The following is a 25303-nucleotide window of genomic DNA, read 5'->3' as shown; positions in this document are numbered from 1 at the left end:
TGAGTCCCTAACATTCAGGAGGTAATGTTGCATTAGTAGATGTCAAAGTTAACAATGCTAGCCAGCTAAATAAGGAATTTCCTAAGCATACGTTGGAGGTTAGTGGATTAGCATTGATATTAATCATGCTTTGGACAGTAGACAGACAATCTATAAACACCCAGTTTGCATCAAGGAATAAAACAGATTTTATTTCCTTCTATTCTTGTTGAAGCCCTGCCCATATTTCTCGTCATTCTTGAAATAAGTTCAATAACTGTGTTCCGCTATACCTTGTACAAACTGCTGTGGTTAGGTGTTACTGCCAAACAAATAACATTATCTGTTTATCCGTCTCACTTCACGCTAGCCTGTAGGATTCTTGATGCAAGGATTGTGGTTTACGAATATCTGCCAGGCCTGCAATGGAATAAGGAGGGACTTCAGAACAAAAAAGACTTGGAGGGACTTCAGAATAAAAAAGACTTGGATTAAAATCCTGGCCCTAGAATTTAACTGTGTCATGATGGGCAAGTTTTTTAACTTCTTTGAGCCTGATAGTACTGATTTTTAAAACAGGGATTTAAATACCTACCTAGAAGACTTGATTAAGAATAAATGATATAGGCCAGGTAGAGCGACTCACACCTGTAATCCCAGCACTTTGGGAGGCTGAGGCAAGTGGATTGCTTGAGCTCAGTAGTTCAAAACCAGCCTGGGAAATATGGCAAAAACCCATCTGCACAAAAAATACAAAATAAATAAATAAATAAATAACCGGGCATTGTGGCCTGTGCCTGTAGTCCCAGCTACCTGGGGGGCTGAGGTGGAGGAAGGCTTGAGCCCAGGAGTCCAAGGCTGTCGTGAACCAAGATCGTGCTGCTGCACTCCAGCCTGGGTGAAAAAGCCAAAACCCTGTCTCAATAACAACCAAAAAAAAAAGAAAGAAAAAGAAAAAAGATTAAATGATATAATTTACTAAAGGTTATAAATGAATGCTTATAAATGAAACGTGAAAGCTTCCCTTGTCCCCCTCCCAGGGCATGCGATGGGGGTGTGTCTCACTTCTTCAGTGCCCCACTGCTTAAAACTCTAGGGAAGCATACAGATAGGCAGGCTATGGGTCTCCAACTCCATGGTGGTGTATAGGGGTGGATGTTTACAGCTTGTCCCAGTGGACATGTGTTACAGAGTTCTCTCTTAGTTTAGCCATCTACAGGCAGCTTATGTTAACCAGCTCAATTAGACCCTCTACCTTGGACAGAGGGCTTTCTGTATCCCAGGTTCTTGCCTTGGTGTATTGGAAGAATGGGATCACACGTGGGCTTGGAGAATGAGTGCCAAGTTTTATTGAGTAGAAGTAGCTCTCCGCCAATGGGGGAGCCATAAGGAAGATGGTTTTCCCTGGATTTGGGCCGCTCAGTGTCCCCAGCTCTCCTCCAACTGCCCCAGCCAAACTCTGTCTCATCCCACCAGTTGATGGTCTGCCAGCATGCTGGCGTCTGTCCGTGTGCTCTTTGGCCAGCATGCTCTCAACCAACCACTCGGGTCTTCTTTGGCCAAAGTGTTCCTCTCAATATCCAGCTGCCTGTGTGTCTGCCTGCTAGGGTCTCCGGTTTTTATAGGCCCAGGATGGGGGTGTGATGGGACAGGGTGGTCTTGGAAAATGCAACATTTTGGGCGCAAAAGTAGGAGTGCCTGTCCTCACCTAGGTCCATGGGGGTGGAGCCCTAGCCAGGGACCATGCCCTCCTCTACCCAACACTTTCCTTCCCCTCATCTGTATCATTTAAAGTGACCACACTCTTCCCTTCCCAGCACTCCCGTATCATAAACAGAAGGAAATTGTATTTTTAAGATTCTTTGGTTATGAGCAACAGAAATAAACTCTGACTAACTTGAGTAGGGAAAGAAGACATAACAACAAAATGCAAGGTGTAATCTGGAATTAGATCCTGGGTCAGAGAGGGAAATTTATATAAAGGACATTATTGGGACAATTAGCATAATCTGAAAAATGAACTATATCTTATAAAATAGTGTTAGCTAATCTTATATTTTCTGAATTTGATCATTATATAAGAGAATGTCCTTGCTTTTAGGAAACACACAATGTAGGATATGGAGGTAAAGGAGCATGATGTCTGAAGCTCTCAAACGACTTGGGAAAAAAATTTACATGTATATAAATGATTACATACATATAAAATGTACATATATGACATATATACATTTATATATAATGCATGCATACACATAGAGACAGAGAAAGCAAAAATGTAAATATGGCAAAATATTAACAGTTATACATTCATACGTAATGCATGCACACACATTTATAAACAAACAAAGAGAAAGTAATAAAGCAAACATAGCAAAATAGTAATAATTATTAGTGGATCTGAGTAAAGAATGTGGGAATATGCAGACACTGACCTTCAGTGCCTCGGCTCCAGTGCCATGGCGCCTTCCAGGAAGTTCTTCGTTGGGGGGAACTGGAAGATGAACGGGAAGAAGCAGAATCTGGGGGAGCTCATCGGCACTCTGAATGCGGCCAAGGTGCCGGCGGACACCGAGGTGGTTTGTGCTCCCCCCACTGCCTATATCGACTTCGCCCGGCAGAAGCTAGATCCCAAGATTGCTGTGGCTGCACAGAACTGCTACAAAGTGACTAATGGGGACTTTACTGGGGAGATCAGCCCTGGCATGATCAAAGACTGCAGAGCCACGTGGGTGGTCCTGGGGCACTCAGAGAGAAGGCATGTCTTTGGGGAGTCAAATGAGCCGATTGGGCAGAAAGTAGCCCGTGCTCTGGCAGAGGGACTCGGAGTAATCACCTGTATTGGGGAGAAGCTAGATGAAAGGGAACCTGGCATCACTGAGAAGGTTGTTTTCGAGCAGACAAAGGTCATCGTAGATAATGTGAAAGACTGGAGCAAGGTCATCCTGGCCTATAAGCCTGTGTGGGCCATTGGTACTGGCAAGACTGCAACACCCCAACAGGCCCAGGAAGTACAGGAGAAGCTCCGAGGATGGCTTAAGTCCAACGTCTCTGAAGCAGTGGCTCAGAGCACCCCTATCATTTATGGAGGCTCTGTGACTGGGGCAACCTGCAAGGAGCTGGCCGGCCAGCCTGATGTGGATGGCTTCCTTGTGGGTGGTGCTTCCCTCAAGCCCAAATTCATGGACATCATCAATGCCAAACAATGAGCCCCATCCATCTCCCCTACCCTTCCTGCCAAGCCAGGGACTAAGCAGCCCAGAAGCGCAGTAACTGCCCCTCCCCTGCACATGTTTCTGATGGTGTCACCTGCTCCTTCCTGTGGCCTCATCCAAACTGTACCTTCCTTTACCATTTATATTTTCACCCTGTAATGGCTGGGACCAGGCCAATTCCTTCCCCACTTACTATAATGGTTGGAACTAAATGTCACTAAGGTGGCTTCTCCTCGGCTGAGAGGTGGAAGGGGTGGGATTTGCTCCTGGGTTCCCTAGGCCCTAGTGAGGGCAGGAGAGAAACCATCCTCTCCCTTCTTACACTGTGAGGGCAAGATCCTCCCCTCCGAAGGCAGGAGTGCTGCCCTCTCCCATGGTGCCCATGCCTGTGTGCTGTGTACGTGAACCACCCACATGTGAGGGAATAAACACCTGGCACTAGAAAAAAAAAAAAATGTGGGAATTCTTTGAACTCTTCATATATACTACTTAGAAATAATTTCCAAATAAAAATTTTTTAAAGAAAAAAGCGTTAATATATTGGAAGAAACTTGGAGCTCTCAAAAAGGAAGAGTGGAGAATTATAACAGTGAGAAAATTATGGCAGTGATGGAGATCTGATGCGGTCACCCCTCCTCTTGCCTTTGGTCTTCCACCTGCCCTTAATTATTCCTGGGCTTGGGTCAAGCTAATTTTGGGAGACATTTAGTTTAGTTTAAGTGATAATAGCCTTTTTCCATAACTCAAGTGCCTTTGTAAAGCTAACAAGAGGCCACCAAGCTGAGAGGATAGAGGACCCTGAATTCTGCTACAGTGTAGTCATAAACAATTGCCAGCCATTATTCCAGAGGCACAAGATGTGCAGCTTCCCCATTCCCAATTACTCCTGCAGATTACATCATATTGTAGAACCTAAGATTGGCCTTTGAGATATCTTTTCAGGTTTTGTGTATGTCTGAGGGCAGATGGCTCCATCTGGACCTGCCAACCTGTGGCCCCACCCAATAGTAACTCAGTACATGTGAGGACCATTTCCCACACCCCTGTGATTGTATCTCTAACCAATCACTAACAAGCACCCATTGCCTGGCCATCCCCCTGTCCCCTGCTTCCCCCAAACTATCTTTGAAAAACCCTAGCCTCCGAATTTTCAGGGATGCTGATTTGAATAATAAAACTCGTCTTCTGTTTAGTAGCTCTATGTGTGTAAAACTCTTTCTTTATTGCAATTCCCCTGCCTTGATAAAATGGCTGTATCTGGGCAGTGGGCCAGAAGAACCCACTGGGCAGTTACATCAGGCTTAGAAACTAGGTAGGAACCAGGACAGGTACTATTCAATTATTGGACTATAGCACTGGTAAAATTAAGTCTCTTCCTTTTTTTCATCATTTTTTTCCATCATTTTGTACATGACTCACAATCCCAGGAAAAAGAGAATTTTTTTCAGTGAATCAATACAGGGGTGGGGGATAAGATCTGACAAGAGTTTCTGGAAGGGTTCACTATTGCATCCCTCACAACCCAGAATAGTGCCTAGCTCAGCACATTAGGAGCTCAAAACATAATTTTTAATGCATGTTTATACTCTAGCACATAATAGGTACACAAGAAACCTATGCAAGGAGTTTTGGTTCCCTTACCTCCCTATTGTAACTGTGGTTTTGAGCATTTTTATCAAGCATATAGCAGTTGTAAAATAGTTACTAATTGAATTGTAGCATTGGCCTTGCCTGCAGTAAGTGACTGCTGCTTAGCTGAATGGATATGCACATTCAGGAGTCATATCTTTTTCCTCATTGATGAGTGGATTGTCCTGGACAAATGGCCTGCTCCCCAGATAGGTAATAACTTCAAGTGTCTAGGCCAAAATATAGGGAGAGGTGACAAGATAGTGTAGTAGCCTGATTTTAGAGTCATTACTTCTTAATCACTGTGAGATTTGGGAAATAATTATCTTAATCTCGCTCTTAGATTTTCATTGTGATATTATGAAATATATGTTTGATCTTTGTTCACATTTCCTGGCACACAACTCCTACAATCTTTGGAGTCTTCAAAGTAATAAGTATCTTTTTGTATGCTAATGAGTTGACTGATGGCTAGCAGCCCTAGGTAACTTTAGAATGGGGCTGATCACCAGAAAGACCAATGCAGGATTGAGTATCCAGACTTTCAGTCCCACACCAACCTCCTGGGAGGGAAAAAGGGCTAAATGTTGATTGCCAAGGGCCAATGATTTAATCAATCATGCCAGTGTAATAAAGCTTCCATAAAAACCTAAAGGGACAGGGTTTGGGGAGTTCCAGATAGCTGAGCACATGAAAATTCCTGGATGGTGTGCCTGAAGAGAGCATGGAAGTACCACACCCCTTCCCACATTCCTTGCCCTACATGTCTTTTAATCAGTATCTCTTGTAATATTCTTTATAATAATCCAGGAAATGTAAGTGTTTCCCTAGATTCTGTGAGCCACTCTAGAAAATTGATCCAACCCAAGGAGGGTGTTGTGGGAGCCCCAGTTGATAGCTAGTAGGTAAGAAGCACTGATAAAACAATCTGGGGCTTGTGATTTACATCTGAAGTGGAGCACTCTTGTGGGACTGAGCCTTCAACCTGTGGGATTTGATAACTGTCTTTGGGTAGATAATGTCAAAATTGAATTGAATTAGAGGACACCCAGCTGGGGGTGACCCCTATATCTCCTGTCTGGGAGACACCTCCCAGCAGGGGTCGAGAGACACCTGCAGGAGAGCTCCTGCTGGCATCTGGCAGGTGCCCCTCTGGGATGAAGTTTCCAGAGGAAGAAACAGGAAGCCTGTTCTGCAGGCTCTGCTGGTGATACCCAGGCAAAAAGGGTCTGGAGTGGAACTCCAGCAGACCTGCAGCAGAGAGACCTGACTCTTAGAAGGAAAACTAACAAACAAAGGAAATATCATCAACATCAACAAAAATGATGTCCACGCAGAAACCCCATCTGAAGGTCACCAACATCAAAGACCAAAGGTAGATAAATCCACAAAGATGAGGAAAAACTAGCATAAAAGGCTGAAAATTCCAAAAACAAGAACACCTATTCTCCTCCAAAGGATCACAACTCCTCACCACCAAGGGAACAAAACTGCACAGAGAGTAAGTTTGACAAATTGACAGAAGGCTTGGTGGGTAATAACAAACTTCTCCAAGCTAAAAATGCATGTTCTAACCCAATGCAAGGATGCTAAGAACCTTGAAAAAAGGTTAGATGAATTGCTAACTAGAATAACCAGTTTAAAGAAAAACATAATTGGCCTGATGGAGCTGAAAAACAGCGCGAGAACATCGTGAAGCATAGACAAGTATCAATAGCCAAATTGATTGAGTGGTAGAAAGGATATTAGAGATTGAAGATCAACTTAATAAAGTGTGAAGACAAGATTAGAGAAAAAAGAATGAAAAGGAATGAACAAAGACTCCAAGAAATATGGGACTATGTGAAAAGACCAAACGTATGTTTGATTGGTGTACCTGAAAGTGACGGTGAGAATGGAACCAAGTTGGAAAACTCTCTTCAGGATATTATCCAGGAGAACTTCCCCAACCTAGCAAGACAAGCCAACATTCAAATTCAGGAAATACAGAGAATGCCACAAAGATACTCCTCGAGAAGAGCAACCCCAAGACACATAACTGTCAGATTCACCAAGGTTGAAATGAAGGAAAAAATGTTAACAGCAGCCAGAGAGAAAGGTTGGGTTACCCACAAAGGATAGCCCATCAGACTAACAGCAGATCTCTCTGCAGAAACCCTGCAAGCCAGAAGAGAGTGGGAGCCAATATTCAACATTCTTAAAGAAAAGAATTTTCAACCCAGAATTTCATATCCATCCAAACTAAGCTTCATAAGTGAAGGATAAATAAAATCCTTTACAGACAAACAAATGTTGAGATATTTTGCCACCACCAAGCCTGCCTTATAAGAGCTCCTGAAGGAAGCACTAAATATGGAAAGGAACAGTCTGTACCAGCCACTGCAAAAACATACCAGATTGTAAAGATCATTGACACTATGAAGAAACTGCATCAACTAATGGGCAAAATAACCAGCTAGCATCATAATGACAGGATCAAATTCACACATAATAATATTAACCTTAAATGTAAATGGGCTAAACGCCCCAATTAAAAGACACAGAATGGCAAATTGGATAAAGAGTCAAGACCCATTTGTATTCAGGAGACACATCTCACGTGCAAAGACACACATAGGCTCAAAATAAAGGGATGGAGTAATATTTACCAAGCAAATGGAAAGCAAAAAAAGCAGAGGTTGCAATCCTAGTCTCTCATAAGACAGACTTTAAACCAACAAAGACCAAAAGGGACAAAGAAGGGCATTACATAATGGTAAAGGGATCAATGCAACAAGAAGAGCTAACTATCCTGAATATATATGCACCCAATGCAGAGCACTGGATTCATAAAGCAAGTTCTTAGAGACCTACAAAGAGACTTAGACTCCCACACAATAATAGTGGGCAACTTTGACACCCACTGTCAATATTAGATCAACAAGACAGAAAATTAGCAAGGATATTCAGGACTTGAACTCAGCTCTGGATCAAGCAGACCTAACGGACATCTACAGAACTCTCCACCCCAAATCAACAGAATATACATTCTTCTCAGCACCACATTGCACTTGTTCTAAAATTGACCACATAATTGGAAGTAAAGCACTCCTCAGCAAATGCAAAAGAACAAAAATCATAACAGTCTCTCAGACCACAGGGCAATCAAATTAGAACTCAGGATTAAGAAACTCACTCCAAACCACACAACTACAATGAAACTGAACAACCTGCTCCTGAATGACTACTGGGTAAATAACAAAATGAAGGCAGAAATAAAGATGTTCTTTGAAACCTATGAGAACAAACACACAATGTACCAGAATCTCTGGGACACATTTAAAGCAGCGTGTAGAGGGAAATTTATAGCACAAAATGCCAACAAGACAAAGCAGGAAGATCTAAAATCAACACTCTACCATAACAATGAAAAGAACTAGACAAGTAAGAGCAAACAAATTCAAAAGCTAGCAGAAGACAAGAAATAACTAAGATTAGATCAGAACTGAAGGAGATAGAGACATGAAAAACCCTTCAAAAAATTAGTAAATCCAGGAGCTGGTTTTTTGAAAAGATTAACAAAATAGATAGACCACTCGCCAGACTAATAGAAAAGAGAGAAGAATCAAATAGACACAATAAAAAAGATAAAGGGATATCACCACTGATCCCACAGAAATGCAAGCTACCATCAGAGAATACTATAAATACCTCTATGCAAATAAACTAGAAAATCTAGAAGAAATGCATAAATTCCTGGACACATACACCTTCCCAAGACTAAACCAGGAAGAAGTTGAATCCCTCAATAGACCAATAACAAGTTCTGAAATTGAGGCAGTAATTAATAGCCTACCAACCAAAAGAAAAGAAAAAACCAGAACTGGATGGATTCACAGCCAAATTCTACTAGAGGTACAATGAGGAGCTGGTACCATTCCTTCTGAAACTATTCCAAAAAATAGAAAAAGAGGGACTCCTCCATAACTCATTTTATGAAGCCAGCATCATCCTGATACCAAAACCTGGCAGAGACATAACAAAAAAAGAGAATTTTAGACCAATCTCCCTGATGAATATCGACGCAAAAATCCTCAATAAAATACTGGTAAACCGAATCCAGCAGCACCTCAAAAAGCTTATCCCCCATGATCAAGTGGGCTTCATCCCTGGGATGCAAGGCTGGTTCAACATACGCAAATCAATAAACATAATCCAGCATATAAACAGAACCAAAGACAAAACCCACATGATTATCTCAATAGATGCAGAAAAGGCCTTTGATAAAATTCAACACTCCTTTATGCTAAAAACTGTCAATAAACTAGGTATCAGTGGAATGTATCTCAAAATAATAAGAGCTATTTATGACAAAACAATAGCCAATATCATAGTGAATGGGGAAAAGCTGGTAGCATTCCCTTTGAAAACTGGCACAAGACAAGGATGCCCTCTCTCACCACTCCTATTCAACATAGTATTGAAAGTTCTGTCCAGGGCAATCAGGCAAGAAAAAGAAATAAAGCGTATTTAAATAGGAAGAGAGGAAGTCAAATTGTCACTATTTGCAGATGACATGATTTTATATTTAGAAAACCCCATCATCTCAGCCCAAAAACTTCTTAAGCTCATAAGCAACTTCAGCAAAGCCTCAGGATACAAAATCAATGTGCAAAAATCACAAGCATTCCTATACACCAATAATAGACAGAGAGTCAAATCATGAGTGAACTCCCATTCACAACTGCCACAAAGAGAATAAAATACCTAGGAATATTGTGGGAAGTCAGGGACCGTGAACAGAGGGACCAGCTGAAGCCATGGCAGAAGAACATAAATTGTGAAGATTTCGTGAACATTTATTAGTTCCCCAAATTAATACTTTTATAATTTCTTATGCCTGTCTGTACTACAGTCTCTGAACATAAATTGTGAAGATTTCATGGACATTTATCACTTCCCCAATCAATACTCTTATAATTTCCTATGCCTGTCTTTACTGCAGTCTCTGAACATAAATTGTGAAGGTTTCATGGACATTTATCACTTCTCCAATCAATACTCTTATAATTTCCTATGCCTGTTTTTAATCTGTTAATCCCGTCATCTTTGTAAGCTGAGGATGTATGTCATCTCACGACCCTGTGATGATTGTGTTATCTGTACAAATTGTTTGTAAAACATGTGTGTTCGAACGATATGAAATCTGGGCACCTTGAAAAAGAACAAGATAACAGTGATTTTCAGGGAACAAGGGAGATAACCATAAGGTCTGACTGCCTGCGGGGCCGAGCAGAACAGAGTCATATTTCTCTTCTTGCAGAAAGCGAATAGAAGAAATATCACTGAATTATTTTCCCAGCAAGGAATAACCCTGGGAAGGGAATGCATTCCCAGGGGAAGGTCTCTAAAATGGCCGCTCTGGGAGTGTCTGTCTTATGAGGTTGAAGATAAGGGATGAAATACACCCTCATCTCCTGCAGTGCCCTCAGGCTTGCTAGGATTAGGAAATACCAGCCTGGCAAATTCTAGTCAGACTGGTTGTCTGCTCTCCAACCCAGTTTCCTGTTAAGATGTTTATCAATGACAATGTGTGCCCAGCGGGACATGGAACCTCAACAGTAATTCTAATTTCACCCTGGCCTTGTGATCTTGTTCTGCTATTTGTCTTGTAATCTTTTATTGCCCTAGGAAGCATATGATCTCTATGACCCACTCCCTATTCGTACCCCCTCCCCTTTTGAAATCCTTAATACAAATTTGCTGGTTTTGTGGCTCAAGTGGGCATCACAGAACCTGCCAATATGTGATGTCACCCCCAGAGACCCAGCTGTAAAATTTCTCTCTTTATACTCTTTCTCTTTATTTCTCAGAGCAACCAACACTTAGGGAAAATAGAAAAGAACCTATGTTGAAATATTGGGGGCTGGTTCCCCTGATATAGGAATACAACTTACAAAGGATGTGAAGGACCTCTTCAAGGAGAACTACAAACCACTGCTCAAGGAAATAAGAGATGACACAAACAAATGGAAAAAAACTTCCATGCTCATGGATAGGAAGAATCAATATCATGAAAATGGCCATACTGCCCAAAGTACCTTATAGATTCAATGCTATCCCCATCAAGCTACCATTCACATTCTTCACAGAATTCAAAAAAGCTACTCTAAATTTCATATAGAATCAAAAAGAGCCCATATAGCTGAGACAATCCTAAGCAAAAACAACAAATCTGGAGGCATGATGCTACCTGACTTCAAACTATACTACAAGGCTACAGTAACCAAAACAGCATGGTACTGGTATGAAAACAGATATATAGACCAATGAAACAGAACAGAGGCCTCAGAAATAACACTACACATCTACAACTATCTGATCTTTGACAAACCTGACAAAAACAAGAAATGGGGAAAGGATTCCCTATTTAATAAATGGTGGTAAGAAAACTGGCTAGCCATATGCAGAAAACTGAAACTGGACCCCTTCCTTACACCTTATACAAAAATTAACTTAAGAGGGATTAAAGACTTAAATGTAAGACCTAAAATCATAAAAACTCTAGAAGAAAACCTAGGCAATACTATTCAGGACATAGGCATGGGCAAAGACTTCATGACTAAAACACCAAAAGCGATGGCAACAAAAGCCAAAATGGACAAATGGGATCTAATTAAACTAAAGAGCTTCCATGCTGCAAAAGAAACTATCATCAGAGGGAACAGGCAACCTACAGAATGGGAGAAAAATTTTGCAATCTATCTGTCTGACAAAGGGCTAATATCCAGAATCCACAAGGAACTGAAACAAATTTACAAGAAAAAAAAATCCACAAAAACTGGGTGAAGGATATGAACAGACACTTCGCAAAAGAAGACATTTATGTAGCCAACAAAAATATGAAAAATGGCTCACCATCACTGGTCATTAGAGAAGTGCAAATCAAAATCACAATGAGATACCATCTCATGCCAGTTAGAATGGTGATCATTAAAAAGTCAGGAAACAACAGATGCTGGAGAGGATGCTGAGAAATAGAAATGCTTTTACACTGTTGGTGGGAACATAAATTAGTTCAGCCATTGTGGAACACAGTGTGACGATTCCTCAAGGATCTAGAACCAGAAATACACTATGACGCAGCAATCCCATTACTGGGTATATATCCAAAGGATTGTAAATCATTCTGCTATAAAGACACATGCACACATATGTTTATTGCAGCACTGTTCACAATAGCAAAAACTTGGAACCAACCCAAATGCCCATCAATGGTAGACTGGATAAAGAAAATGTGGCACATATACACCATGGAATACTATGCAGCCATAAAAAAGGATGAGTTCATGTCCTTTGCAAGGACGTGGATGAAGCTGAAAATCATCATTCTCAGCAATCTAACAGAGGAACAGAAAAACAAACACCGCGTGTTCTCTCTTGTAAGTGAGAGTTGAACAATGAGAACACATGGACACAGGGAGGGGAACATCATACACCAGGGCCTGTTTGGGGTTGGGGGGCTAGGGGAGGGACAGCATTAGGAGAAATACCTAATGTAGATGACGGGTTGATGGGTGCAGCAAACCACATGGCATATGTATCCATATGTAGCAAACCTGCATGTTCTGCACATGTATCCCAGATCTCAAAGTATAATTTAAAAAAAAAAAAAAAAAGACAACTTGCAAAGTCAATTCACCAGTCTCACCTTGAGGAACTCTTTGGAATCAGTAGGAACAGAGTAGCACCAGCCCAGGATGGCAGGGCAGAGAGGAGACGGAGAAGATGCCTGCCGTCCCCAGGAAGCCATAGAGGGAGATTTGCTCCAGCTCACAAGTTGAAAGTCTTCGTTTTGAGGAATTTAATTATGGCTAATAGCAAGGATTAATTGCTTTATACTGTGTTAGTATAAATAAATACTTTCTTCATTCGTCTTTAAAAAATAGAGAAGAAGAGGGAAAATACCCATGTAAAGACACAGACACACAGTGAGAATGCCAGGTGATGATGGAAGCAGAGATTGGAGGAATGCAGCTGCGGCCCAGGAACACTGAGTATTGCCAACAACCACCAGAAGCTAGGAAGAGCCAAGGAAGGTTTCCCTCTGATGTGTCTCACGGGGAGCATGGCCCTAACTTGATTTTGGACTTCTAGCCAACAGACCTGTAAAACAATACATTTCTGTTGTTTTAAGCTCTGTTTGCCTACTTTGTTATGGCAGCCCTAGCAAATTAATATAGTACTAGAGGCCTAATGTATGTATTTTGTGTGTGTGTGTTGGGGGCAGGGGAAGTAAGTGTACTTTAACTGCAGAGGAAACAACAAATCATGTAGACAGGAAAAAAACAAGGCAACCTTTCTTACTCATGTAAACCAAGAAGTGTCATCTTTTCCTGTGGACCTGACCTTCCCACTTGCTCTGCTCCAGCAGTGGCTCCTGGCTGTGGCTGAAACACCCCAGTTGTGTTCCCTTCTTAGGGTCTTTGCCCCAGGGCCAACTCCTGACTTCCTGCCTTTCCTCAATGAGGCCCAATCTGCAATCTGCACTCCCAACCCACTAAGCCCTCCCAACCCCCCTTGTTCTACTTTACTTTTTCTTTTCTCTGTGTTCTCAGTGGATTCTAATATCCTAGTAACGTGTTTATTATGTGCAATATTTATCATCTCCATCCATGTTAGAACACTAAGCTCCATGCAGTGATGTGAACAAACATCTTAAAAAGTACCTAGTTCACTGTAGGTCCTTAAGAAAAAATTTTCTAAAAATCCATCATTCATTTTAAAATGACCACTTTAATGATTACAGAAGTTGTATATGTTCATTGTAAAAAAAATTAGAAAAAATTAAAAGCTTCAAACTCCTACTGTCTAATAAAACCTCTCAAATTAAAAAAAAAAAAAGTTTTAGAGCAGGAGCAAAAGGAAGCAGAGTACACTTGGAAAAGGGACAAGCGGGCAACTTGAGAGTTCCAAGTACCCCATCTGGTCCTTGACTTGGGGTTTTATACATTGGCATGGTTTGGGGGCTTTACTTTCTCCTCCCTTAATTTTTCCCTTGGGGTGGGCTGTTGTTCAACTGCTGCATGGGAGGTGTCAGTCAGCCCTTGAGGGGGTGACCACATGCTTAGTGCATTTACTGAGGTTGTGCACATGCTCTCTAGGGCGATTTTCTTTTACCACTCTAACACCCCCAAAGGAAGGTCATACATATCTGCCATTTCACCTGTTAGAGGACATACTCAAGCCCACTTGCCCAACTCCTGAGATCTTGAGCTGCTGATCATCAGCCCAAGGTGTTTTCTATCTTTTGGGTGACAGTCTTCCCCTGACACCAGCTGTGACCAATTATTTCAGAGACAGTTTAACAACTGCCTGACCATCACGTGATGGTCGCCTGACATTCCTGGGGGTTGGTGGGGGGGCCTCTCCTGACCTGCTCATGGTCTGCCTCACTAACTACTCTAACAACCAGAGGTCACAGAAGTCGTGTGTTGATTGCTGTGGCATGAAAGCAGAGGAAAAATTTTGTTTTCTTCTCTGTATCAACCAACTCGTGTAAAATAGGCTGATAAATAGGTCTTCCATTATGACCACTAACTACCAAGGGAAATTCCTAATGCTGCCTAATAATCACAACACATTTCTCCAGTTTGTTTACTCTTCTACTCTCCCAGATAATACTTCCATGGCTTTTCTCTCTTTCAATCATTTACATCTTCCCCCTTCCTCACTCTTAGTGATAAACCCTCCCTTTAATGATTCTTCCCTGAATGTAGCTGTCCAATGGGTTCTTATTGCCCACTGTCCAGATAGAGCCAATTTACCAAGGCAGCGGAATTGCAATGGAGAGAGAATTTAATTCACGAATAGCTGGCGGAATGGGAGACTGGAGTTTTCTTATTACCCAAATCAGTCTCCCCAAGAATTCACAGGCTAGGGTTTTTCAAAGGTAGAAGGGGTGAGGGTGGCTGCTGATTGGCTCAGGGGTACAATCATAGGGGTGTCAGGAATGACACTTCAGCATGCTAAGTGGCTTCTGGGTGGGACAGGAGCAGTGGGTAGGTCCAGGTGGAGCCACCATTGGTCTGTGGATCCTGGCGGGGTCATAGGTGTCAGACATGCAGAAAACCTGAGAGGGTATCTCAAAAGGCCAATCTTAGGTTCTACAATAGTGATGTTATCTGCAGGAGCAACTGGAGAGGTTGCAGATCTCATGACCTCTGGAATAATGGCTGGCAGTCATTTATGTCTACACCTTAGCAAAATTCAGGGTCCTCTATCCTCCTAGCCTGGTGACTTCTCAGCTTTACAAAGGTAGTTGAGTTTTGGGGGAAGGATTATTTTTCACTTAAACTATAAACTAAATGTCTCCCAAAACCAGCCCAGGAATAATCAAAGGCAGCCCGAAGACTAAAGGCAAGAGGGGGGTTGGCTAGATCAGATCTCCCCTACTGACATAATTTTCTCTCTGATACAATTTTACAAACACAGTTTCAAGAAGTTACACAAACCACTTGTGCTATATCCTATTTACCAAAACACAATTAACAGTTACATGACCACACCTACCTGCAAGGGAAGCTGAGAAATGTCTTCATTGCGGGAGGGGTGGAGGCGGACATCTACCCAGCTACAATTCTGGGCTTCTATTATTAAAAGGAGGAAAATGGATATTGAGAGATACTAGTACATTTTACTCTAACAAATTTAAAATATTTTCTGAGGCCAGGGGCATCACTTCAAAACTGTGACCCATAGCCTCAAATGGGCCCCAATTCTGCCTGGCAATCTTTCTCTAGTCCATTAACTCTCCCACTCTCCTAAATGATCCAAATAATTTTTTCATAATCCTTTTCCTCTTTTCAAAACTCTAATATCTACTTTGCCATTCTCTCTCTCTCTCTCTCGTGTGTGTCTGTCTGTCCATCTGTCTTTCTCTACAGAAAACCTTCCTTCCTATTTCGTTGTGAAACAGAAGCAAATTAAAGAGGACGTCTACAAGTTCCCACTATCATATATACCCCCCCATATATACCCCATCAATCTGCATGTGTGCTCATGTCCTCTACCTTCTCTGTGCTAATATAAAGTGCTCATGATGCTATCAGCTAAGGCTAGCCCTCCGCTTGAACACTAGATCACACCTCCTTTCACCAATTCAGACTCATCACACCAGGAATTTCCTTCTGCCTTTTCTGCATCAAGTTTTCCTCTCTTCTAGATCTTTCCCTTCCGGTTTCTGGTCTAGCAAGTAAGGAGCTTGGAAGTCATCACTCCTGTCTTCACAACAATAAAAAAGCTAAATAAACTGAAAATCAGTTGAAGTAACAGGGAACACTGGTGTCCCCAAAATTGGAGAGACAAATGGGTAATTACAGAGAATCACAACTTACTGGAAGAGAAGCCCAGGGGCAGAAAACTCTGCAAGAACAAGTACTGGGGAACGAAAAACCCAAACTATAATAGGTGAATTGCTGGAGGCTCCGTGTGGACAAGTTTGAAAGTTAAAATCTCCAGGACATGTGGCCAGTCATACTGGATTTTACCTCCACTTTTGTGAGTTTTACCTCCCAGAACCCTACCAAGTTCTCAGGGTAAAGATCAGCAAAAAAATATCCTCATGCTTCTGGCAAAAGGAGGGGAAAAATAGCCATTGGAAATATGCCAAAGTATCCAGCTCTTCTTAACAAAGCCTGCTCTCAAGGGAAACTATGTTATCAGAGCCTAACTGACTGGGTTTTACCAGAGACTAATCACAGGGGAAGGAAAATACCCAACTCCAGCCCCTTCTTGCCAACTAAATCGGGAAAAAGCTGAGAAGCACTTGTGAAAGGTGCAGCCCAGGAGCACAGGCTCACTGAAAGTCTAAGACCTAATCACAGGTCTATAGAATTCTTCCTGTCTCTCCACACCTTACCACTATATCAACAGGGCTTATCTGTAAGGGAGTACAACAGAAATAACTGCATGTTATTTCTGAGACCTCCCAAGAAGTCTCTAGGGAAATCCAAAGACAACAGATGAGACAAAAACAAGGACACCAGAGGAAATTTTTGAGTCTGGCTCCCACAGCTAAAACAAACAGTAAGCACAGCCTAACTGCTAACTAGAGAAATATAAAACTTCAGACTGAAGACTTATTTACAGGCCAGGTGCGGTGGCTCAGCACTTTGGGAGGCCAAGGTGGGTGGATCACTTGAGGTCAGGAGTTTGAGACCAGCCTGGCCAACATGGTGAAACCCCATCTCTACCAAAAATACAAAACTTTAGCCCAGGGCTGAGACAGGAGAATCACTGAACCAAGGAGACGGAGGTTGCAGTGTGCCGAGATCGTGCCTCTGCACTTCAGCCTGGGTAACAGACCGAGACTCCATCTCAAAATAAATAAATAAATAAATAAATACAGAGATGTATTTACCCCAGTTCCTTTTATCCACTACATTATGTCCAACTTTCAACAAAAAAATTATAAGATAAAGATTAAAAATTTTTTTAAAATTTTAAAATTACAAGATAAACTAAAAGACAAAAAAACAAAAAACAAAAAACAAAAAACATGCAGTTTGAAGAGACAGAGCAAGCATTAGAATCAGACTCAGATATGGGAGAGATGTTAGAATTATTGGACCAGGAATTTAAAACAACTGTGGTTAATATGCTAAAGGCTCTAATGGAAAAAGTAGATCTTTCTTGTCGCCAGACAAACATGCTATTATTTCTCACATATTAAAGAATACCTCTTTCATGACCACATTCTTCTACCAGTTACCATCTCAGTTTTTCTGCTCCCCTTACAACAAAACTTCTTGAAAACCCTGTCTCCAACTTCTCTTCTCCCATTCTTTTTTACATACCCTTTTTATTATAGAAAATTTCCAGCATAAATAGTATAATGAATTCCCGTGTATGTTACCCAACCTCAATATTTTTCAACATTTTACCAGTCCTATTTCATCTATTCCATCTTTACTGTTTTATTTTTTTTTCTGAAATATTTAAAACCAAATTCTAGATATCCCCATTTCACCCATAAATTCTTTAGGATTGTATCTTTAACAGCTAAGTATTTTTGTGCATAACTGCAATGTTTTATCACATCTAAATAATTCCTTAATATCAACTAGTATTAGGAATTAAAGGACGTCATTACAGATCCTACAGACACTGAAAGAATAATATGAACAACTTTATACCAAGAAATTTACCAGCTTAGATGAATAGAAAAATTTCTCGGCCGGGCGCGGTGGCTCAAGCCTGTAATCCCAGCACTTTGGGAGGCCGAGACGGGCGGATCACGAGGTCAGGAGATCGAGACCATCCTGGCTAACACGGTGAAACCCCGTCTCTATTAAGAAATACAAAAAAAAAACTAGCCGGGCGAGGTGGCGGGCGCCTGTAGTCCCAGCTACTCGGGAGGCTGAGGCCGGAGAATGGCGTGAACCCGGGAGGCGGAGCTTGCAGTGAGCTGAGATCCGGCCACTGCACTCCAGCCTGGGCGACAGAGCGAGACTCCGTCTCAAAAAAAAAAAAAAAAAAAAAAAAGAAAAATTTCTCAAAACATACAACTTACAAAACCTGACAGAAAAAGATACAGAAAATCTGCACAATATCATATTTATTAAACATGTGAAATCTGTAATTTAAAATCATCTCATAGGCAGAGTCAGTGGCCCATGCCTATAATCTCAGAACTTTGGAAGGCTGAGGAGGAGGGGATTGCTTGAGCCCAGGAGTTCAAGACCATCATGGGGAGCATAGCAAGACTTTATCTCTAAAATAACTAATTAGTTTAATTTAACCTTCTCATGAAGGAAGCTTTAGGCCCACATGACGATACGATTGAATTATATTCAAACACTTAAAAAGGAAATAGTATCAATCTTAGAGAAATTCTCAAAAAATAATACCCTGTGCTGTTGAAATATTTTTGTCTTTAAAAAATATATCTTTTCCCAGTTGGCTTAAGTCATAAGCCAAATAAGCATTCATGCATTACATTTGGTTGCTATGTCTTTTATTTTTCCTTTAATCCATAATGTCTCCTCTCTTTTTTTTGAGTCTTGCTCTGTCACCCAGCCTGGAGTGCAGTCGCATGATCTTGGCTCACTATAACCTTCACCTCCCGGGTTCAAGCGATTCTCCTGACTCAGCCTTGTGAGTAACTGGAATTACAGATGCGTGCCACCATGCACAGCTAATTTTTGTATTTTTAGTAGAGATGGGGTATCACCATGTTGGCCAGGCTGGTCTCAAACCCCTGACCTCAAGTGATTTACCCGCTTCGGCCTCACAAAGTGCTGGGATTACAGGCATGAACCACCACGCCCGGCCTCTCTTAGCAATTTTCAAGTACACAATACATTATTATTAGCTGTAGTCATCAATTGTACAATAGATCACCAGAACTTATTTGCGTCTAACTGAAACTTTGTACCTTTTTGTTAACATCTCCCCATTCCTCATAAGCAGACCCTGGTAATCACTGTTCTATTCTCTGCTTCTCAGTTTTACAGTTTTTGGAGTCTACTTATAAGTAAGAGCATGAAATATTTGTCTTTCTGTGCCTTGGTTATTTAACGTAGCATAATGTTTTCCGGGTTCATTCATGTTGTCACAAATGAAAGGATTTCCTCCTTTTAAAGAGCTGAATAGTATTCCACTGTGTGCATGTACATTTTCTTTATCCATTAATCTGTTAATGAACATTTAGATTGATGCCATATCTTGGCAATTGTAAATAATGCTTCATTGAATATAGGAGTGCAGATATGTCTTTCATATACAGTTTTCATTTTCTTTGGATATATACTCAGAAGTAGAATTGTTGAATCATATAATCGTTCTATTTTTAATTTTTTGAAGAGGAATTTTCATACTGTTTTCCCTAATGACTGTATTAATTTACATTCCCACCAGCAATGTGTAAGAGTTCCTTTTCTCTGTAACCTCTCTAAACGTGTCTTTCATCTTTCTGATAGTAGTTCTTCTAACAGGTGTGAGGTGATATTTAATTAATTTGCATGTCCCTGATGATTAGGAATGTTGAACATTTTTTCATATATATATTGACTATTTGTGTGTCTTCTTTAGAGACATGTCTATTGAAGTACTTTGCCGTTTTTAAAATCTGGTTGTTTTCTTGCAATTGGATTGTTTGAGTTCCTTGTATATTATGGCTATTAGCCCCTTATCAGATGTATGGTTTGCAAATATTCTCTCCCACTCTTTTGGTTGTCTCTTCACTCTGTTACTTGTTATAGCTTTTTAGTTTCATGAAATTTGATTTGTCTACCCATCCTTTTGTTGCCTGTGCTTTTGGGGCTATATTTTTAAAATCTTTGCCAACACCAATGTCAAAAAGCTATTTCCCTATGTTTTCTTCTAGTAGTTTACAGTTTCAGGTCTTAAATTTAAGTTTTTAATCTATTTTGAGTGGATTTTTGTATATAGGGTGAGATAAGAGTCCAATTTGATTCTTCTGCATGCGAATGTCCAGTTTTCCCAGCACCATTTAATGAAGAGACTGTCCCTTCCCCACGGTATGTTTTTGGTATCTTCATCAAAGATCAATTGACCATAAATAAGTGTATTTATTTCCGGGCTCTCTATTCTGTTCCACTGGGCATTTTTATATTTTTAAAGAGTTGTTAAAACACAAGAAAAACAAAGAAGAATATTTGATAAAGATTGCATGTAGCCCACAAAGCCTGAAATACTTACTATCTGGCCTTTTACAGAAAGTTTGTCCACCCCGATCTAAAGACTTGATCCATTTTAAGTTTTATTTGTTTGTTTGTTTATAGTTGCAAGAATACGTCACATAATATTCTAAGTATACTAAGCATGTCCTGCTGCATCACACGGGGAGGCACATACTGTGATGTTTCATTGTCACACTTTCAGTGATGTTGAGATTAATCAGTGATTTCAGAGGTGTTAGCCTGGTACATTGCTTATAAAACACCCTTTTGCTGTTTGTCCTAATGGTTTCGGCATCCGCTGATGATTGTTGCTTAGATGTTTCACTAAATATTGTAAAATGCTTATTTTATACTTTCACCATTCCCTTTGCATTTATTAGTTGGAATTCTTCAGTATACAAAAATAAGGTTCAAGAACTGTAATAACTATTTGGTTACCCTGAAACTCAGTTCAGGAAAGGTCAGACAAATGCTTGTTTTTTTGCTATTATTTACCAATTTTTAGAATAATAAATTGGTGTCCTAACAATCTCTAGAAGTGGCCATTAAGTGCTTTTTGTAAGTATTAATACTTATAATTTCTTAGAGGTTTATGTATTTGATGTTTCCAGTAATTACAGATAATAGTTTTAATGCCCAAAGTGTGCCAGCTTTAGGGGCCTCTTAAAGTTGGTTTTGTGTGTATGTGCTTTTAAAAAGGCCTCATTAGTATTTGATAGCTTCCTTGCTTTTTGGCACAAGAAGCTGTGCCATTTTGTGCATTTCTTCCCTCACATCTGGAATTGATAATTTATCCAAGGAGCCCTAGTTCCACTGGTGGCTCAACAAAGGCTGTTGCCACCTCCACTCCACTGAAATAGCATATCACTGTCACCAAAGACTCCAGCTTTCTAAATCCAGGGGTGCCTTATCAGTTCTTATCTCACTTGACTTATCTGTGGCTTTCGAGAGGTTAATCACTCCCTCCTCCTCCTGAAAATGCTTTCTTCACTTGGTTTGCAGGAACACTACACTACACTCTCATGACTTCTCTCCTACTTTATGCGCATCTGCTTGGTCTCTGTTGCTGGTTTTTCCTCATCTTTTTAACCTCTTAATATTGGGTGCCTCAACGCTCAGTCCTTGAATCTATTTTTACTTGTTGTCTACATTGACTTTCTTTGAGATGTCATCAGTTTTATGACTTTGAATAACATCAGCATGCCAATTATTCCTAAACTTATCTCCAACCTAAACAAATCCCCTGAATTCCAGACTTATACATTAAAATGCCTACTAAACTTCCCCACTTGGATAACCAAAAGTATCTCAGACTTAACATGTCTAAAAACAAGCTCCTAATCTTGCCAACGTCTACTTCAATGAAAGCTTGCTTCTTCCAAAATCTTTATCTTACAAATGATCATCTCATTGTTCCTTCACATCTTCGGGCCAATTTTTTTTTTTTTTTTTTTTTCGAGACAGAGTCTCGCTCTGTCGCCCAGGCTGGAGTGCAGTGGCGCGATCTGGGCTCACTGCAAGCTCCGCCTCCCAGGTTCACACCTTTCTCCTGCCTCAGCCTCCCGAGTAGCTGGGACTACAGGCACCCGCCACCATGCCCAGCTAATTTTTTGTATTTTTAGTAGAGACGGGGTTTCACCGTGTTAGCCAGGATGGTCTCGATCTCCTGACCTCATGATCCACCCACCTCGGCCTCCCAAAGTGCTGGGATTACAGGCATAAGCCACCGCGCCCGTCATGCCATTTTTATGTACCTCTCCTACACCCCACATCAGAAGATCTTATACGTTCTACTTCAAATTATATCCAGAATCAGAGCGCTTCTTAAGACCTCCAGTGCTACCATCTGTGCAAACCACTGTCATTTATCTTCTGGATTATTGCAGTAACCGAACTGCTCTCTCTGCTTCTGCCCTTGCCCCTCCCCTTTGATCTTTCTTAATACAGCAGTCTTTGTGTTTTTATTAAAATATAAGCCAAATTGTGTTCCCACCTCTGCTAAAACCTTCACGTGGTTCCCCATCTTGCTCAAAGTAAAAGACAAAGACCATCATATGACTTATAAGTCTCTGTCATTTGGCTTCAGATAACCTCTCTGACATTTACTTTCTTTTTTTTTTTTTTTTTTTTTTTTTTGAGGCGGAGTCTTCACTCTGTCCCCCAGGCTGGAGTGCAGTGGCACCATCTCGGCTCACTGCAAGCTCCGCCTCCCGGGTTCGCGCCATTCTCCTGCCTCAGCCTCCCGAGTAGCTGGGACTACAGGCGCCGCCACCACGCCCGGCTAATTTTTTGTATTTTAGTAGAGACGGGGTTTCACCTTGTTAGCCAGGATGGTCTCGATCTCCTGACCTCGTGATCCGCCCGCCTCGGCCTCCCAAAGTGCAGGGATTACAGGCGTGAGCCACCGCGCCCGGCCTGACATTTACTTTCAACCCCTCTTTCTGCCTGTGTTACTCTAGTCACAGGCCTCTTTATTGTTGCTCTTCAGGCCTACCAGTCATGCTCCCTGATAGGGGCTTTTGATTTGCTTATTCCTCAGCTAAAATGCTCTTCCTTCAAATGTCCTCATAGCAACTTCTTACCTCCTTCAGATGTTATTTTCTTAGCCAGATCTTCCCCCAATCTCTCTATTTAAAATTGTAATCCTCCCCAGCACTCCCTATCCCTTCTGCCTGCTTTAACTCTTCTCAATAGAACTGAAAACAATCTAACACACAATATGGTTTACTTATTTATGTGTTTGTTGTCTGCCTCTACTACTAGAAGTTATGTTCTATGAGGCCAGGGATTTTTGTCTTATTTGTTTACTGCTATATTACTAGCACCTATAAGAGTACCTGACAGATAATATTTTTGAAACAAGTGGATCAATAGACTTGTTAAGAGGATTAGATGAAACAATACATCCAAAGCTCTTAGCATAATGAATGGTAACTATTGATATTATCATTATTATTATGAACGGTTTTATTTCCTCTGTATGAATCCATTTACTAATCTAAGTCAACAGTGACTTTCCAGAGAAGGGAAAGGGGATCAGCATAGGTAGGGACCATATGACTGATTTCTTCTGGGCTGTATTCATTAGTAGTCCAACATCTACACCTCTGTGGCCTATGTCAGTGTGAGATTAGTAATAGGCTATTGATTTTTCCTTATAAGGTTGTTTGGAAAAATCTTTTAAAAATCTTCATCTTTACAAAGTATCTTTTCTCTTAATTCTCAATAAACATAAAATTCAGGCTACAAGAGGAGCTCTTTCCTTCATAGCCATTAACTCAGAGAGGTCTTATGCCAATTCAGGTCTCAAAGGAACTTATCCACCTCATAAAAATATCTCTCCTTGCATTATATATGTTACGACCACATGGCAGGAATGTTTGATAAGCACCCAAGAAAGTCAAATGATTCACTTCTGCAGCTTTAAAATTATGAATGGAGTACTATTTTATAGCAAAACATCAAAACACACTTCTTAGAACAGTTAAACTACAGCCAAGTAGTCATCATTTTTTTTTATTATACTTTAAGTTCTAGGGTACATGTGCATAACGTGCAAGTTTGTTACATATGTATACTTGTGCCATGTTGGTGTGCTGCACTCATCAACTCGTCAGCACCCATCAACTCGTCATTTACATCAGGTTTAACTCCCAATGCAATCCCTCCCCCCTCCCCACTCCCCATGATAGGCCCCGGCGTGTGATGTTCCCCTTCACGAGTCCAAGTGATCTCATTGTTCAGTTCCCACCTATGAGTGAGAACATGCGGTGTTTGGTTTTCTGTTCTTGCGATAGTTTGCTGAGAATGATGGTTTCCAGCTGCATCCAGGTCCCTACAAAGGACACAAATTCATCCTTTTTTATGGCTGCATAGTATTCCATGGTGTATATGTGCCACATTTTCTTAATCCAGTCTGTCACTGATGGACATTTGGGTCGATTCCAAGTCTTTGCTATTGTGAATAGTGCCGCAATAAACATACGTGTGCATGTGTCTTTATAGCAGCATGATTTATAATCCTTTGGGTATATACCCAGTAATGGGATGGCTGGGTCATATGGTACTTCTAGTTCTAGATCCTTGAGGAATCACCATACTGTTTTCCATAATGGTTGAACTAGTTTACAATCCCACCAACAGTGTAAAAGTGTTCCTATTTCTCCACATCCTCTCCAGCACCTGTTGTTTCCTGACTTGTTAATGATTGCCATTCTAACTGGTGTGAGATGGTACCTCATTGTGGTTTTGATTTGCATTTCTCTGATGGCCAGTGATGATGAGCATTTTTTCATGTGTCTGTTGGCTGCATGAATGTCCTCTTTTGAGAAATGTCTATTCATATCCTTTGCCCACTTTTTGATGGGGTTGTTTGTTTTTTTCTTGTAAATTTGTTTGAGTTCTTTGTAGGTTCTGGATAGTAGCCCTTTGTCTGATGAGTAGATTGCAAAACTTTTCTCCCATTCTGTAGGTTGCCTGTTAACTCTGATGGTAGTTTCTTTTGCTGTGCAGAAGGTCTTTAGTTTAATTAGATCCCATTTGTCAATTTTGGCTTTTGCTGCCATTGCTTTTGGTGTTTTAGGCATGAAGTCCTTGCCCATGCCTATGTCCTGAATGGTATTACCTAGGTTTTCTTCTAGGGTTTTTATGGTATTAGGTCTAACATTTAAGTCTCTAATCCATCTTGAATTAATTTTCGTATAACGAGTAAGGAAAGGATCCAGTTTCAGCCTTCTACTTATGGCTAGCCAATTATCCCAGCACCATTTATTAAATAGGGAATCCTTTCCCCATTTC

The 25303-nt window shown here is 40.9% G+C and overlaps 1 protein-coding gene across 4 annotated transcripts; it reads left to right on the top strand.

Moving 5' to 3' along the window:
* Nucleotides 1–2402: 2402 nt before the first annotated feature.
* On the top strand, nucleotides 2403–3636 carry LOC112606750 (triosephosphate isomerase-like). Of its 4 annotated transcripts, none has more exons than XM_025357594.1 (2): nucleotides 2403–2885; nucleotides 2937–3636. In XM_025357594.1, exons 1-2 carry the CDS (start codon nucleotides 2439–2441, stop codon nucleotides 3186–3188), a joined length of 699 nt encoding a protein of 232 aa, XP_025213379.1. In that variant the 5' UTR covers nucleotides 2403–2438; the 3' UTR covers nucleotides 3189–3636. The 4 variants fall into 4 exon arrangements, with proteins under 4 accessions (XP_025213379.1, XP_025213378.1, XP_025213380.1 ...); XM_025357595.1 differs by having other exon boundaries at nucleotides 2408–2792; nucleotides 2880–3636; XM_025357596.1 differs by having other exon boundaries at nucleotides 2439–2487; nucleotides 2596–3636.
* The last annotated feature ends 21667 nt before the right edge of the window (nucleotides 3637–25303 follow it).

Source organism: Theropithecus gelada, chromosome 14 (assembly GCF_003255815.1).
Source record: "Theropithecus gelada isolate Dixy chromosome 14, Tgel_1.0, whole genome shotgun sequence".
Taxonomy (NCBI): domain Eukaryota; kingdom Metazoa; phylum Chordata; class Mammalia; order Primates; family Cercopithecidae; genus Theropithecus; species Theropithecus gelada.
Note: the sequence above shows the minus strand (reverse complement) of the source record. Positions and strands in the feature narration are given on the sequence as shown.